Raw genomic sequence first — 13489 nt, forward strand, 5'->3', positions numbered from 1 at the left:
TTTAAGATCATAAAGAAGCTAAAATATGGAAGACAACAGTACCTACCCAGTAAAGTGATTTATAAAACAAAATATTTCATTTCTTTCTTCTCAAAATATGCCTTGTTTGTATCTCTGTGAGGTTAAGAGGCTAGTATGGAATTAAAAAGCTGTAATAAAATCATTGTTTCACCATTTTCTGAAGAAAATCTATGAATGGAATAGTAAATTTCATATGGCAACTGAGTATCATGTCTGAACTAAGTTCACTAATTATAAATGTTAGCTTTAAACACATTATCAAGAGTGAAAGAAGACATATGTTTAAATGTATACCTTTTCTCACAGAGAAAAAGATATTAGTCCCAGAAATAATAGACAGATGAACAAAGAACTAGCTGAATTTAATTCTAATTTTTTAGATACAAACTTTTTATCTAAGGGCACTTAATTTCATAAAATATTATGTAGAAATCTACATTATACTGCTTTTGCCAGTGTGAAAATACGCTCATCTCAAATCCCTACCTGAGAAACCTTGACAGGGAAGTAACCTTTAAAAATGCCACCCGAAGAATTACAAGCTGTTTGAAGATTTGCTGTATGAATAAATGGGTGTTAACAGAAGCCTCAGTGTACTTCTTGATTTTTGCTGGCTCAGTTTACAGTTTTTAAAGATACATAAGGAAAAAAAATACATTGGAGAAACTTCTTTTAGTAATTTTAAAGGAAGGGCACATTTTTTCCTATGTAACTCTCATAAACATGGAACAATTAGAAAAAAAAATCAGTAGTCTCAAGCAATGATGGTTTTCCACATTAAATCACTGACACATTCCTAGAAAGACAGAGTCCACAACAAGAGGGACGCCACTCCCCTCCTCACCTAGCCCACAAAGTCAAAGTAAGAGGGGACAAGAAGAATGCTCTGTCAGCCTGAGTACAAAATCATCCCAAATATTAAATGCCTGCCACTTCTTCAGCATGGAAACAAAAGGTAAGACTGCTGTGTTTACTCCCAGGGTATGCCAGTTGCAGTGGCACATGGGCCCTTAAAATGTTATGAACGTGCTGGTGTAGATGATGTGGTCCCGGCTGAGGAAGAGGAGCTCCAGCACTGCCCACGTGCTCCTGCACCGGTGCGCGCTGCCACTACCCTGCGGCTGTAACCGTCTGTTCAGCACAGCTGAGGAAGCCGTTTAGGTTATTAGAAAAGGCTTCACAGGGCTGTATTTAGAATAGGGAATTTGCAAAATGAAGGGCAATCTCATTCTTTTGCCACATAATGGTTTTAAAATCTCAATTTATACTCAAATTGGTACAGCATTCTCAGTTGTTACGTTTTAAATTAAGAGGAAGGACAGTGATTTGACCCCAGGCAACAGGGAACAGGACCCTTCCTACCCTAAACAGCAAGGCTGAATCTCTCCCCAATACTCCAAATAAATGCATGGTAACTTCCTCATCCACCCTTTTGCGCCCAAACAGCTACAGTGAGAGACTTGTCTCTATGGTCAGCTGTAGGCAGGTACGGACCTGCTCTGCCTCCTCGCCAAGCTCACGGCACGCCTGCCTGGTCCTTTGTAGCAGGCGTTACTGCGGTGCTGTATCTGCCCTTGGTAAGCCCTGCAGACAGGGCGCACTCCCTCATGCTAAGCACTGCTCTGCTAAGGAAGCAATGTATGGCGGGGCTGCTCAGCTCTGAGCATGAATAGACCAGATACAAGACTGACGTTATTTATATTTAGTCCTCTTTCCAGCCAGAAGCAGAAAAACTTACGGCAGGGGGATGAAAGGTCTTCACGCAACGAGCCACACTAAACCTCATGTACGACATTGGCACGAGGTGTCTCACCACTCCAGGGTCTCTGGTAGGGGTACAGCTGGAACCTGGACAGCCTAATGGGTCTCAGCGTCTCTTCTTGACCTGTTTCTTCTCCCATCTAAGCTATTCACTGCAGCCCAGCTCCAGTGGGGCACAAATCACAGACCATCACCCAGGCATGGGAATGACACTGTGTGGGAGCCACGTGAGGGTAGCTGGCAGCTCCAGCATCCGCCTGTCTCATTTCCTTTTCTACATGCACTAAAAACATGAGTCAAATGCTGGGATATGGAGGTACTGAGGCTAATCACACAACCTTCATTCAGCCTTCGTGTGTACAAATATACTACTGCCCTTAATTACAAGGTTATATGAACTTTTCTCCCATTAATCACATTGTCTCACTTAGTAGACAGATCATCATGATCATCCTCAGATACAGCAGACACATACTGATGTTTTGGATCAATTTTGGATCAAGTGCTCAGCACAAAGAATGCTGAATTAATCCTTCTGCTTTACCACACTTCTCTGTAGGGGATAATTTGAGAAAACATAAAATTGCAATGTGGAAAATGCTCATTTTTATTTATTGAGAAATACTTTCATAAGGCTCGTCCCTCCATTTTAAAAGTACAAAATATAGCAACTAGCAAATACGTCTTTCTAAACTAAGCAGCCAGTATAGGAGACCATAGGAGAGCAAATGTCATGACAGAGCATTATTCCCCAATTACCTTGCAATTCAACGTATTCCCCAGCCACCACACAGGAATATATTTAAATCAAGAACAGCACAGGGAGCTTCCTCAACCTGTCATAGTCAGTGTAGCATACTACCTTATTTTTACTGTCTCTTTCATAAAAAGAATTATAAAAATGATTTTAAGAACTAATAATCTAGGGACAACTTTTGCCGTCAGATAAGACTTTCTTTGAAGTCTCAGTGCATAGTTTGGAGCCTTACAAATGAATTATGTAATAGATCTGCAAATGCATAAGATTATGAATCTCTTCAGCCAAGCTTACTTGAAAAAAATATTGTAAACTATTTCCACAAGTATTAATTAACTATTTCTTTCAGAGACAAAAAAAGAAGCACAGTAAACATAAAAGCTTGAAAATTGCATGTTTTTATGCTAATCCTGCCATTGATATTGGCATATAACTCTTAAAATTACTCTTTCATTTCTGCTTCATCCCTCATATTTTTTTTATAATGAGTCAATATTTATAAATTCATGAATAATTATTTAATCAAGCACTTTGCATTAAGCTCTTTGAACATGTAAACACTTGTTAAAGCCAAACACTATCACTGATTTAAAAAATAATACTTAGTAGCTACTGACATGTACAGTTTACAACGGATTAAATAATTAACTTTCAGACATCCTTCTCCAATAAATTTGCAGCAGAGACTGATAAATGTCACTGCTACTATGAGCAGGAGTACTGGGTAAGAAGGTCTGAACAACTTGTTCATAGTCATACCATGAAAAACAAGCACCAAAGTGGCTTACTTTATCAGCCTTTCTATCCATTCTCCTTTCAAAATCCTTTCTATAAAGTTATACTCCAGTTTTGCAGAAACATAAACAGTGAGTAGTCTTGTTGAGGCAACTGGTACATAAAGTACATGCAAGAAAGTGTTCATGCAGAACTGCAGAACTGGTCTTTGTTTAGGACTCCCACATTTCTGTCTGGGATTTCCTGGACAGAAGTCTACACATCTGCATGCCACATGTGCAATGAGTCTACCATAGGCAGGATGCACCACCCGTGCCTACAAGTGGGACTCATTCAGGGAGTGTACAGGTATCACTGGCACCGTGCATGCAGCGGGGACCCAAGGTGTGCAGGAAGCCTTACACCTACTGCGCACGTGCTGTATTGCTGATCTGCACATGGACCGTGGAAACATCTGGGATTGCCCTGGCTGAGCTGCAGAATATTCAGAGAGAAAAAGAAAAAAAAAGTAGGAAAAAAGTCTGAAGGACTTCAGATCACATCTGGACCAAATTCCCAGCAGAGACGGAGGAACAGTGAAGAAACTCAGATTTACAGTAGCTCTACCAGGAGGCAGAACTGGATTTAGGCATAAGCCATGTGGGAAATTACCTAGTGCAGCAGATTTATGGAGACAAGGTATAAATAAAGAGGCTGTTCACGTTATCAGGGCAGCACCTCTGGGTCCATGCTTAGACCAGGCTCACCATCTCCCTTGCCTTCCAGCACCAACCTCCTCTCACAGCTGTGCAAGTAAAACCGAGTGATCACTTGCAGAGTGGAAGACAGGAGAGGTTTTAAAGGTAAACAGGGAGGAAGACAGAGAAGATGAAAGCTGGAAAATACTCCTACAGCTTCTTGTTCTCCCTCTCTACTTCCTCACCACCAGCGTCGAGACAGCGGCGAAGGGATGTGAACCGCCTTGCTGGGCACAGAAAACAGCCATGACTACCCACCACTAGAGCGAGGAAATTAGCTTGGTTTTGGTATCTTGAATCACTCAGCGAGAACAGTGCATAAACCACCACTCCTGAATATTTTTAAAATTATTTTATCCCCTTCCAAGTTTTGCCTATATTGTGGAGAAGCCTTGAACCAGACATGCTTACAGCATTAGTTTTAGACTGATTGATTGGCTGATTTTGCCCTGAAGTGGATTAGGAGCTCTGATATGATCTGCTTGGCTATTTATGGGAGGAGCAATCGTCAGCCAAGGGATGACAACAAACACAAGTGTGTAAATATTCTGAAAGCAGAGGAACGGTTTATACAATGATATGGTCAAAGATACCTTAGTCCTGAGCATGTTAGCCTTAGTTGCAAATATTTGGCACTGTAAAAATAATAAAGACTGATGAAGTAGAACCACAATGCAGGTGGGACAGCACTTTATGGACCCTCTGCTACAAGCTGCTTAGTGGCTTCCACAGATGCTGAGCCCCTTGCATGATCCTTATCGCCTACCAATATATTGTGCTAGTGCGCCTGGTGCTCAAGTTGCAAAAGAACATTGAGATTATATAAAGATGACGCCCATCCATAGCAGCAGTGAAAAATTTCAGGAAAATGGTAATAGCCAAGTGGGAGAAACTCCTGATTCATCTCTTAACACCCTGGATATAAGTGAGCAGATCAAGGAAATAACCCTTGCTTGTCTCCTTGCTACTACCAGTATAATCCCTTGGTCATACCAGAATAAAGATGCTCCCAAGTAACAGAATTTAATTGTCCTTTCTCACGGCTAATCCATCATGGAATATTGCCCTGAATGGCCGCCACCACATGAGGTTTTTTTTCCTTGCAGGTTCACCAATGACAGAATCACCAATAACTTGGTCATAGTTCACCAATACAGACATTTACTCAGCAAATGTAGTACTTACTCCATTCATCCTTTTTGCTGCTAACAGCCAATTATGGGTGACACACACGTGTTTTTCCTCAGTATACAACAAACCACATTTTCCCAGTGGTTCTGCTTTGCTGCCTGTTATGTCAGTCAACTGCTAATGCCAGTCTGAATAATCAGATTAGAAACATCACTGATGTCTACTGCCCTTTATGCCATTTTCTTCTTTTTGATGCTGTTCCATTTCTGTTCAGAACAGTAAAAGGCCAGGAGACATGACAGCCCGTTTGATCATTTCAGCAAGTACTGAATCAATATTATTTTTTTTAGCATCTCTGTGGATAATTCCTTGAAGCATCTTTTGATTTGTGTTAAGTGTTTCAATTATACTCTTTATACATGCAAGACCAATGAATCTGATTTCTGGATTAATTAAAAATAATTTTTTACATTAATTTTAAAAGGCATGTGTCACCTCCAGGGAACATTTCACCATTTTCAGGGTGACATATTTATCACAAAAGCTGGCTGTGCAATTAAGGGATGTTAGCCTTAGAAAACTTCCAGAGGGACCGAGACAAACCAGGACAAAACCTCAGTTTCAGTATGAGTCAGCTAAATGCCAAGGCAGTCCCACAAAGCTTGGCCATCTGATTTCCCTTCTGGTAGAGGGATAATTTTAGACCGATGTGTCAAATTAGTGTTTTAAGTGAGTTATATCCTGTGTAAGAAGCACCACATGACTCAATATAAATCCATTTGAATGTTAAAAATTTGGTGTAGAAGGGCAAAACTACAAGTGAATACAAAGGGACAGGATTTCTTTTATTCTCATAAAAATGATAAGAATAAGGATGCTAATGAAAAAAAACCAAAACAACAACAATAAAAATAAACCTCCAAGCTCCAACAAAACAGCTCTGGCAAAGAGTCCCTTTGAAAGTACTCCCACACAACCCTGCAGTGCAATTCAGTCCTGATGAGAAAGTCAGCTGTGACACACTTTGCTTTTTGTATCCATAGGCAGAGTTATGGCCACATTCTGGGCTCATGTATATCAGTGTGGCTCTGTTGACTTCAAAGGAATTATTCCAATATGATAAAAAAAAAAAAATCCCCCCACATTTGTAACCTAATAAGGACCTTACTCCAGGTTTACAAGGAATTCCACAACACAACCTAGCTCTAGCAAGCGCTTGAAAGTCAGGTACGATAGTAAGGACTTGTTCATTTTCTGAATATAGATGCATTTATAAAAGCAAAATATATCTTATATAATTTATGTCTCAGTTCTGATGTTACGATTTAATTTGATGATCTTAAATACAATAGTGTCAAACATTCTGAAGTCGACTTTCCGTTGCTCCTCTTGGAACAGTCAGTATGATTGAAAAATAGCAATGACTTGAAACCCTACCTTGTGAGAGCCCAGTTTCTGCAAAATGATGAAGAGGATATTTGAACAGAAGGAGCCAGTTCAGTTAAGAGCTGTGCATTTGAAGCACTAACTGTGCATGACCCAAATTTTCTGCATATTTAATACCACTCATGAATAGTGGTCAGAAGTACTATTTCAACCCATTGCAAAGCTCCTGGTAAGAAACAGATGTAAACAAAGATGTTCACAGGCTTCTTCTGGCTTACTGTTACTCACCAGATATCTCCTCTAGGCACTGTTTGGCAGTCTTACTGAACGACAAATCCATTTTAGTAGGACTGGTGCAGGAGTCAGCAGGTGGTAAAGAGGTACTGTCATTTTCTGAGAGAGTTCTGAAATCAAGCAAGAAGATTGATTATTATTATCTGTCATTCATGTATGAATGGAAACAAATGTTACTTCAGCTCCATCTAGAATCGTACCACTGTATGGTGAAAATATGATGAATGTCACATTCTTACTGTGTTAGTTTGACTCCAGCTACACAAGTTTGCAAGCAGCTAGGAACTCTCTCCCGTCAAGAATGACTCAGAGACATTTTGTTTCCTCGTTTTTTCTCTGCGAGAGGTGTCAACCAGATGTGGGCAGAATCCATTTAAATTGGCTAAATCGCATCCCTGCACATATATAAGGGAAATGAAAACTTGTAATTGCTGAAATATTAAGCCAGAAAGGCCATGTGGGAAGAAGCTTATGCAAGGCTGGAATGGAAATCTGTCCCAGATATTTAAATCTATGTGCAGCTTCTTTTGATCATGCCCCTTATATGCCTTCTGGGGAAATGGGATAATAAAAGTTTTTTCATTAACTTTCTAAGAGATAGCTCATATTTTCTGTGATGGTATATTTCTGTGGATATCATTGATAAATTATAATGGGTACCCTTTGTTGAATACAGTTATTTGCTATTGCATAATGGTAAGTAGCAAGAAATACACAAGCACATGGATGATAATACAAAATAGATCACACAATTCTTGTCTCTTCTTAAGGAACAGCTGTAGCACCTATCTTACACAGGAACTGTTGAACCATGATGCCATTAAACAGCAACCGGTACTGCATTTGTATACAGTAAAAGAATACATCTAAAGATATACCAGCCACTTTTAAAAATAAAATGGAGAAAAAGTCTTCAGTTAGAGCCCAAGTTCTTCCAGCTTTCCTGACATGAACAGCACAACCAGTCTTTTGATTTCTTAAAAGGCTAGTGAAATATTTATATCCTGATTTTAAAATATTACAGTTATAGTTCAGCTATCAAAATTCCCCATAAAGCATTTCCAACGACCAACTAAACTGTAAACTCAAACATTTAACTGTGATGAATGTGTATTTTATAACTGATAAAAAAGGTGACATCTCTTAAAAGAATTTTACGGCAACTTAATTTATCAAATAACTTTCCAGTTATCATTTTCTTCAAAGTTACTTACTGAATAGTTTTCTTCAGTGATTCATGACAGTAACTGAGGGAACAGAAATATGCACATACAATGGCACAAGTACTGTCATGGTGGAATCTGCTGATTAGAATTGCTTGGCTCTACTTACACAGAAATAGAAATGTAAATTATGCCTGATCTGATGCATTCTTCTTATCAATTTCTGTACTTTTGGGATGCTAGAAGCAGAAAACTGCTCTACAAAAAACTATTTTTGGTTCTCATCTACTATTTCTCTCTGTCACTCGCTACCGGAAACACAAGCTCAGCACATGCTGCAAGGTTAACTATATCCTACTGACCTTGAATGTAATTTTACATTTGGTGATGAGGACAGTGTCCTAAGCAACAAAAAGCCCACTCTATCCCTCCCCAATGAACACACACCAAAATTCCACCATCCACCTTTTTTCCCATATTGTTTCAAATCATCAAAAGAAACGAAAGATATGGCTACTTTCACTGAGAGCCACTTTGAGAAGCCATGAATGCTCAGGAGTACTCCTGTCTGGGTTAGTGCTGAAACTTTGTGCTGGATCAGCCCAGGGCAAATTATCAGCCCAAAAACACATTTCAGAAAAAGTCACTTATAATAACGGCAAAGGCATTTGATGTGGTTTGCACTCTTCTCACTGAAACCAAATCACAGAGCTGCCAGGGCTGGAGCCAGATCAAGGCTGGAGTTTGTTACGAGAAACAGTAGAAAAGAGTAGGCTGCTTTTGGTCTTGTAGGAAGAGCACCCAGCTAGGTGGGTGCAGATCAAGTATTCCCAGTATTCTCCACAAAATGTATATGGAGTTTACATCAGTCCACCTCTGGTTAGAAACAAAAAGGGATCCTTTTCACCTGTTCTCCTTCTGATCCTATGGCATCACATTCCTGATTGTGCAACTGTTCAACCATCAATCACTGCATCAACCCAGAAGGGTGATGCAAACCCTTCCCTGAGTGACCAAGAGCCTTATATGTAAGCTGTCTTCTAAGAGAGGATAGAAAGGATCCATTCCTGTTTACGTGGACATCTATCATTGGAAAAGGATTAAGTGGTCTGGACTCTCACCGGTCACCAACACTCAACATTTCCACCGATTCTTCATCTAGTGAATGGGGTTAGGTGAAACAGAACTTCAATGACCTGGATTGCCCTCTGGCAGTGACTATTGCCTATACAGGCAATACAGATGAATGCATCAGTTATTGACTGTATGGGAACACAGATACTAATGTTAAAAGGACTGGTTCTCCCTCCAAGAGCACAAAAAAGTCATGAGTGATCTACAGCAACTATCTAAACTTCAGCATGATGAGTGAACCCGTTTACTTAAAATAACAATGAATACAAGTTTTTTTGCTTGCCCAGGTCACGTGAAAACTTTTAGAGATATGCCAAATACCAATTAAAGCACATAGCCGTTCACTGTTTTGTTGGCTTTTTATTTTTCTCATTTTCAAAAACCTGATGCATTTATAACCAGGAAGAGGAGATGAAAAACACTGTGAGAAGAGATACTTGTGAAGATTTCCATTCCAGATTTTAGAATGTGATCTGTGGGATTAATTGCAGCATAAAATCGAGTTTCTGGGACATAAGATGGCATTCAAATCTAAGCCTTAGAGTAAAAACACTGAATAACAAAGATCATATAACACTAATAATTAAAAAAATGTTTGATTTAATTTGTAGAAATAAAACCATGGAAACAGAAACCAAATGTAAATATGATGCGGTTTTCTTAAATTTATAGGCAGCCTGAAATAACAGATCTAAGAAGCATGAAATTTCCCTTTTATCTTACTTGAAACTTGAAAGTTTAAATGCAATGTAAAATAAATGTGATTTGCTATCAAAACAAATAAAAAAGACACTGTGGTACTGACTTCATTCAGCATTTTTATGTTTAATTTGGTAAAAACATCAATGATTCTAATTGCAACAACAGAAATCCCACAGAGGACTATGGATTTAGAAGCAGTTTAAGTTCTGCTTACTTGAGAAAACTGGTTGTTAATTGTGGACACGATGGTCCAAAAGGCACCTGCCCAGCCCTTGGGCAGCTGTGATGGAGGTGTTCTGAGGAACCTGGGGATGGGGCTCTCACCAATAGCTCTTCTCCCACCAGGTTTCCACTGGGTTGCCAGCTGCCAGCACTTCCACAGCAGCCCTGCCTTTCGGTGCATGATGGCCAAGGCTCTGGTTTTTTTTCTGGAGTTGAGCGCTTAGCCCAGATGGGCTGAGATTGGTCTAATGGTGAATGATTTCCAAGCAAAACCATGTCGGAGTCCTAGCCCTTGGGGAGTAAGGAGGTCCAGGTAGAGACTGGGTGCCTAAAACTTCAGGTTGCTTTGCTCTAGGCCTGTCACAGGGTGTGATACATTCAAAAAAGGATGTAGATTAGATGCCTCTTTGCTTAGCTCAGCTGTTCTACTTAAAAAAAAAAAAAAAAAAAGGAAGGTGAAACTGTGAGATTTGTCTTCTCCTATACTTCTGGCTTTTACTTCTTACTCTGGGCCATATTAATCCTATGAATGACTCCGTAGTGATCTCTGCAGGACTGCAGCATGGATTAAGCTCCAGGCAAGCAAACAGCAAATTAAAAGATCTTCTCATTAACCTTACACATTGTCCTTAATCAATGTCTTTCTGTCTTCTACCTGTTCACAGCCCACTGCCTTAAAAAAAACATATTAAATCCTTGCATCTCATTGACATCAAGGAAAGTGAAAAGAATTTCAGTTTAGTCAAAGCAACCCCATTGACATTTCTTCCAGTGCTGTGCATCTGCAATGCAGGTTAATTTAGGCAACCCTCATGAAAACAGGACAATCTGTTTTCTATTTTAATCATGGCAATCAGAGAATATCTTTATCCCCAACCCACCGACGTATATGCTACCTATTTGTAAGAACATAAAACTCACTTAACGGGACAAATCCTGCTCTCAGTCACACCTGCACAAGCTCATTCAGTTTGATTAAAATGAGCCCGTACAGGAGTAATTAAGAACAGAATTTGGAACAGTACTTAATAAGCTGTCTTCAACGCAGTCAGTCATTTCCTGTTTCTAACGAAATAGCCAACCTTCGATAAACACAGATAACATCAAAGATTTGTTTGGTTTTTACTCGACATTCCAAAAGATATCAGATGAATATGCTGGGGTTGTTTTTTTTTTTGCAAAAACTCTCTGAGGTGCAGCTGTTTTGAATGTGTATCACTGTCAGTGTAACAGACTGGCAGGACCACATCTGGAATATGAGCAGTTTGATCACCCATGTTCAAGACATGTGAGCTAAATTGGAAACAGCTGCAGAGAAAGACTACTAGGATGCTCATGCAGGAGAAGAAACCCTTCTGAAAGGAAAGAAAAGAGACAATTTGGTTTAGCCTTGCAAAAGAGAAGGAAGGAGGTGGGAGTATTCCCTCACATATTTAAAAAGGGTGATCAAAAACAGGGAAAACAACTTTTTAAGTTAAAGGACAATATTAACAAAGTAAAAAGTGGATGCAGTCTCATCATGTAGATTGTACAAAATTTCTAACAATGAGATGAGTTAACCTTCCTGTTGGAGTAGTGGGGATTAACTAGTTTAAAATAAAGCTTAGTTGGCTTATGAAAAGGTTAATATGGTTGCTGGACAGAATATCCTTTTTGGTTCTTTATCTTACATTTTACTGATTATTTAGTCAAAGGAATAAGGCCACACTTGTCTCTATGGCAATTTAGAAGAATAACTTCAGATTATAAACAGCAAGCAACTAAAATATCAAGCTACTGTTTCAACTCAGCATTGATCAAGTATGTGTTTATAATGATTTCTCCATTTATTATCCTCCTTTCCATCTCTTAAGCCAACATCTCTACACTGGAAACTTTTCTTGCACAATTACTTGAAAATCAAGCATGAGCAAATGGGATGTCTTTTCTAAACACTGTGGTTTTGTTACAAATAAAACTGGTGGGTGGCAATGTTTAGTAGGCTACCTATGATTGCAAAATTTTGGTGGTGACTGTTTTATTTTCACAACAGTTAACGTAAATAACGGAAATCAATAAAGCACTGCAGTATAACTTTGAATCATCACATTTTTAAAGAAAAAGTTGCAGTATGTTCAGCTGCACGATCTATTAACAAACACAATTAACTGACGGAATGTCTTTTACTGAAAACTTTACTCCACAATCAGTGACCAGAAGTAGCTTTTTGTCATTAAAACTGGACATAAATATGGTTTCAACAAACCCTGCAGATGCTGCGTTAGCAGGATCCTTGAAAAGCAGTTTAATTCTTTCCCTAAGCCAGTATAAAAACATCCTGAACAGGCAGCTGGAATTGAATTTCACTGCACCTCCAGAGGCGCAACCGGATTATATCCTCCTTTCCCATCTGTCACAGCTCTGCGCTTCTCATGCACCCTTGAAGCTATGCTCTAGTAATAGAATTGTTTCAATCACCATATAAGAAAGGAGATAGGAAGGAGATTTTAGTACCTGGTAACGTCTTTGTTTATTATACTGATATTTCCTTTCTCTGCCTCTTTCTAGTGAACACTTTAGTCCTCATCGAACCATAAAGTAATTTAGATCAGAAAGATGTTCTACATGCCATCTGGTCCAATGGCCTGCTCAAAGCAGGTCTGGCTACATTAAGCTGCTCAGGGCCTCATTTGGTTGAGTCTCGAATAGGTCTGAGAACAGAGCTTCTGAAACCTCTCTGGGCAGCCTGCTCCACCCTCAAGGTAAAAATATTTTTTTCTAACTTTTAATCAGCCCTTGCCCTGCTGTAACTTGCATCTGTTACCTCTCATCCTATCACCCTGCATTTCAAAGAAGAGTCTGGCCCCATCTTCTCTATACCAATCTATTAGGCAGCTGAAGTTACAGCTTCTTATTCTTCAGGGACAAAAGCAGGGCCAAACTGGTTTTTGTAGTCTAGCATTGACACTGAAAGAGTATTTCTGCAAGGTCGCAATTCAGACGGCGCTGAAACTTATTCCAGATGTTGCTATCAATAAGCTACAAATTTAGCTGAAGAACTGAAATTTAAGTGATGCACAACGTAGAAGTGCAGCTCAGGATGATGAGTGGTCAGCCAGCTCTCTGCAGCAGTTTCTATACTTCCAGAATTTCAGGCAATAAGCAATTCCTGAGCACCGCAGCCCCTGGGATTTGGGCACTTCAGATTCTATATTCCTGCCATGGAAAAGAGATCCACTAAGCTCCTACAGCGGTTTCTGGAGGAGTCAATAAAATTAAACTGCAGTACGCACGTCCAGTTACAACTCTATGTTCTCCTATTGAAACATTCCTCTAGTGTTTGAGCAAATCCACAGCAAATGTTAACTGCCAACATATCACAAACTTCATATAGGGTTATGATGATTTACACCAAGTAAGGATTTGCCCTGTGGAGTGAGGTGACATTTGTGTTACGCCTGGGACTA

The 13489-nt window shown here is 39.5% G+C and overlaps 1 protein-coding gene across 8 annotated transcripts in view; it reads right to left on the reverse strand.

Annotated features, from left to right (window-relative positions):
- NAV3 (neuron navigator 3) overlaps nt 1-13489 on the reverse strand; it is a 566306-nt gene that overhangs the window by 119927 nt on the left and 432890 nt on the right. For all 8 annotated transcript variants that reach the window (XM_063322883.1, XM_063322884.1, XM_063322882.1 and 5 more), the window contains one exon: nt 6817-6932. In XM_063322883.1, the coding sequence (XP_063178953.1) occupies nt 6817-6932 (116 nt within the window). The remainder of the gene's footprint in view (nt 1-6816; nt 6933-13489) is intronic.

Source organism: Chroicocephalus ridibundus, chromosome 1 (genome assembly GCF_963924245.1).
Source record: "Chroicocephalus ridibundus chromosome 1, bChrRid1.1, whole genome shotgun sequence".
NCBI lineage: Eukaryota > Metazoa > Chordata > Aves > Charadriiformes > Laridae > Chroicocephalus > Chroicocephalus ridibundus.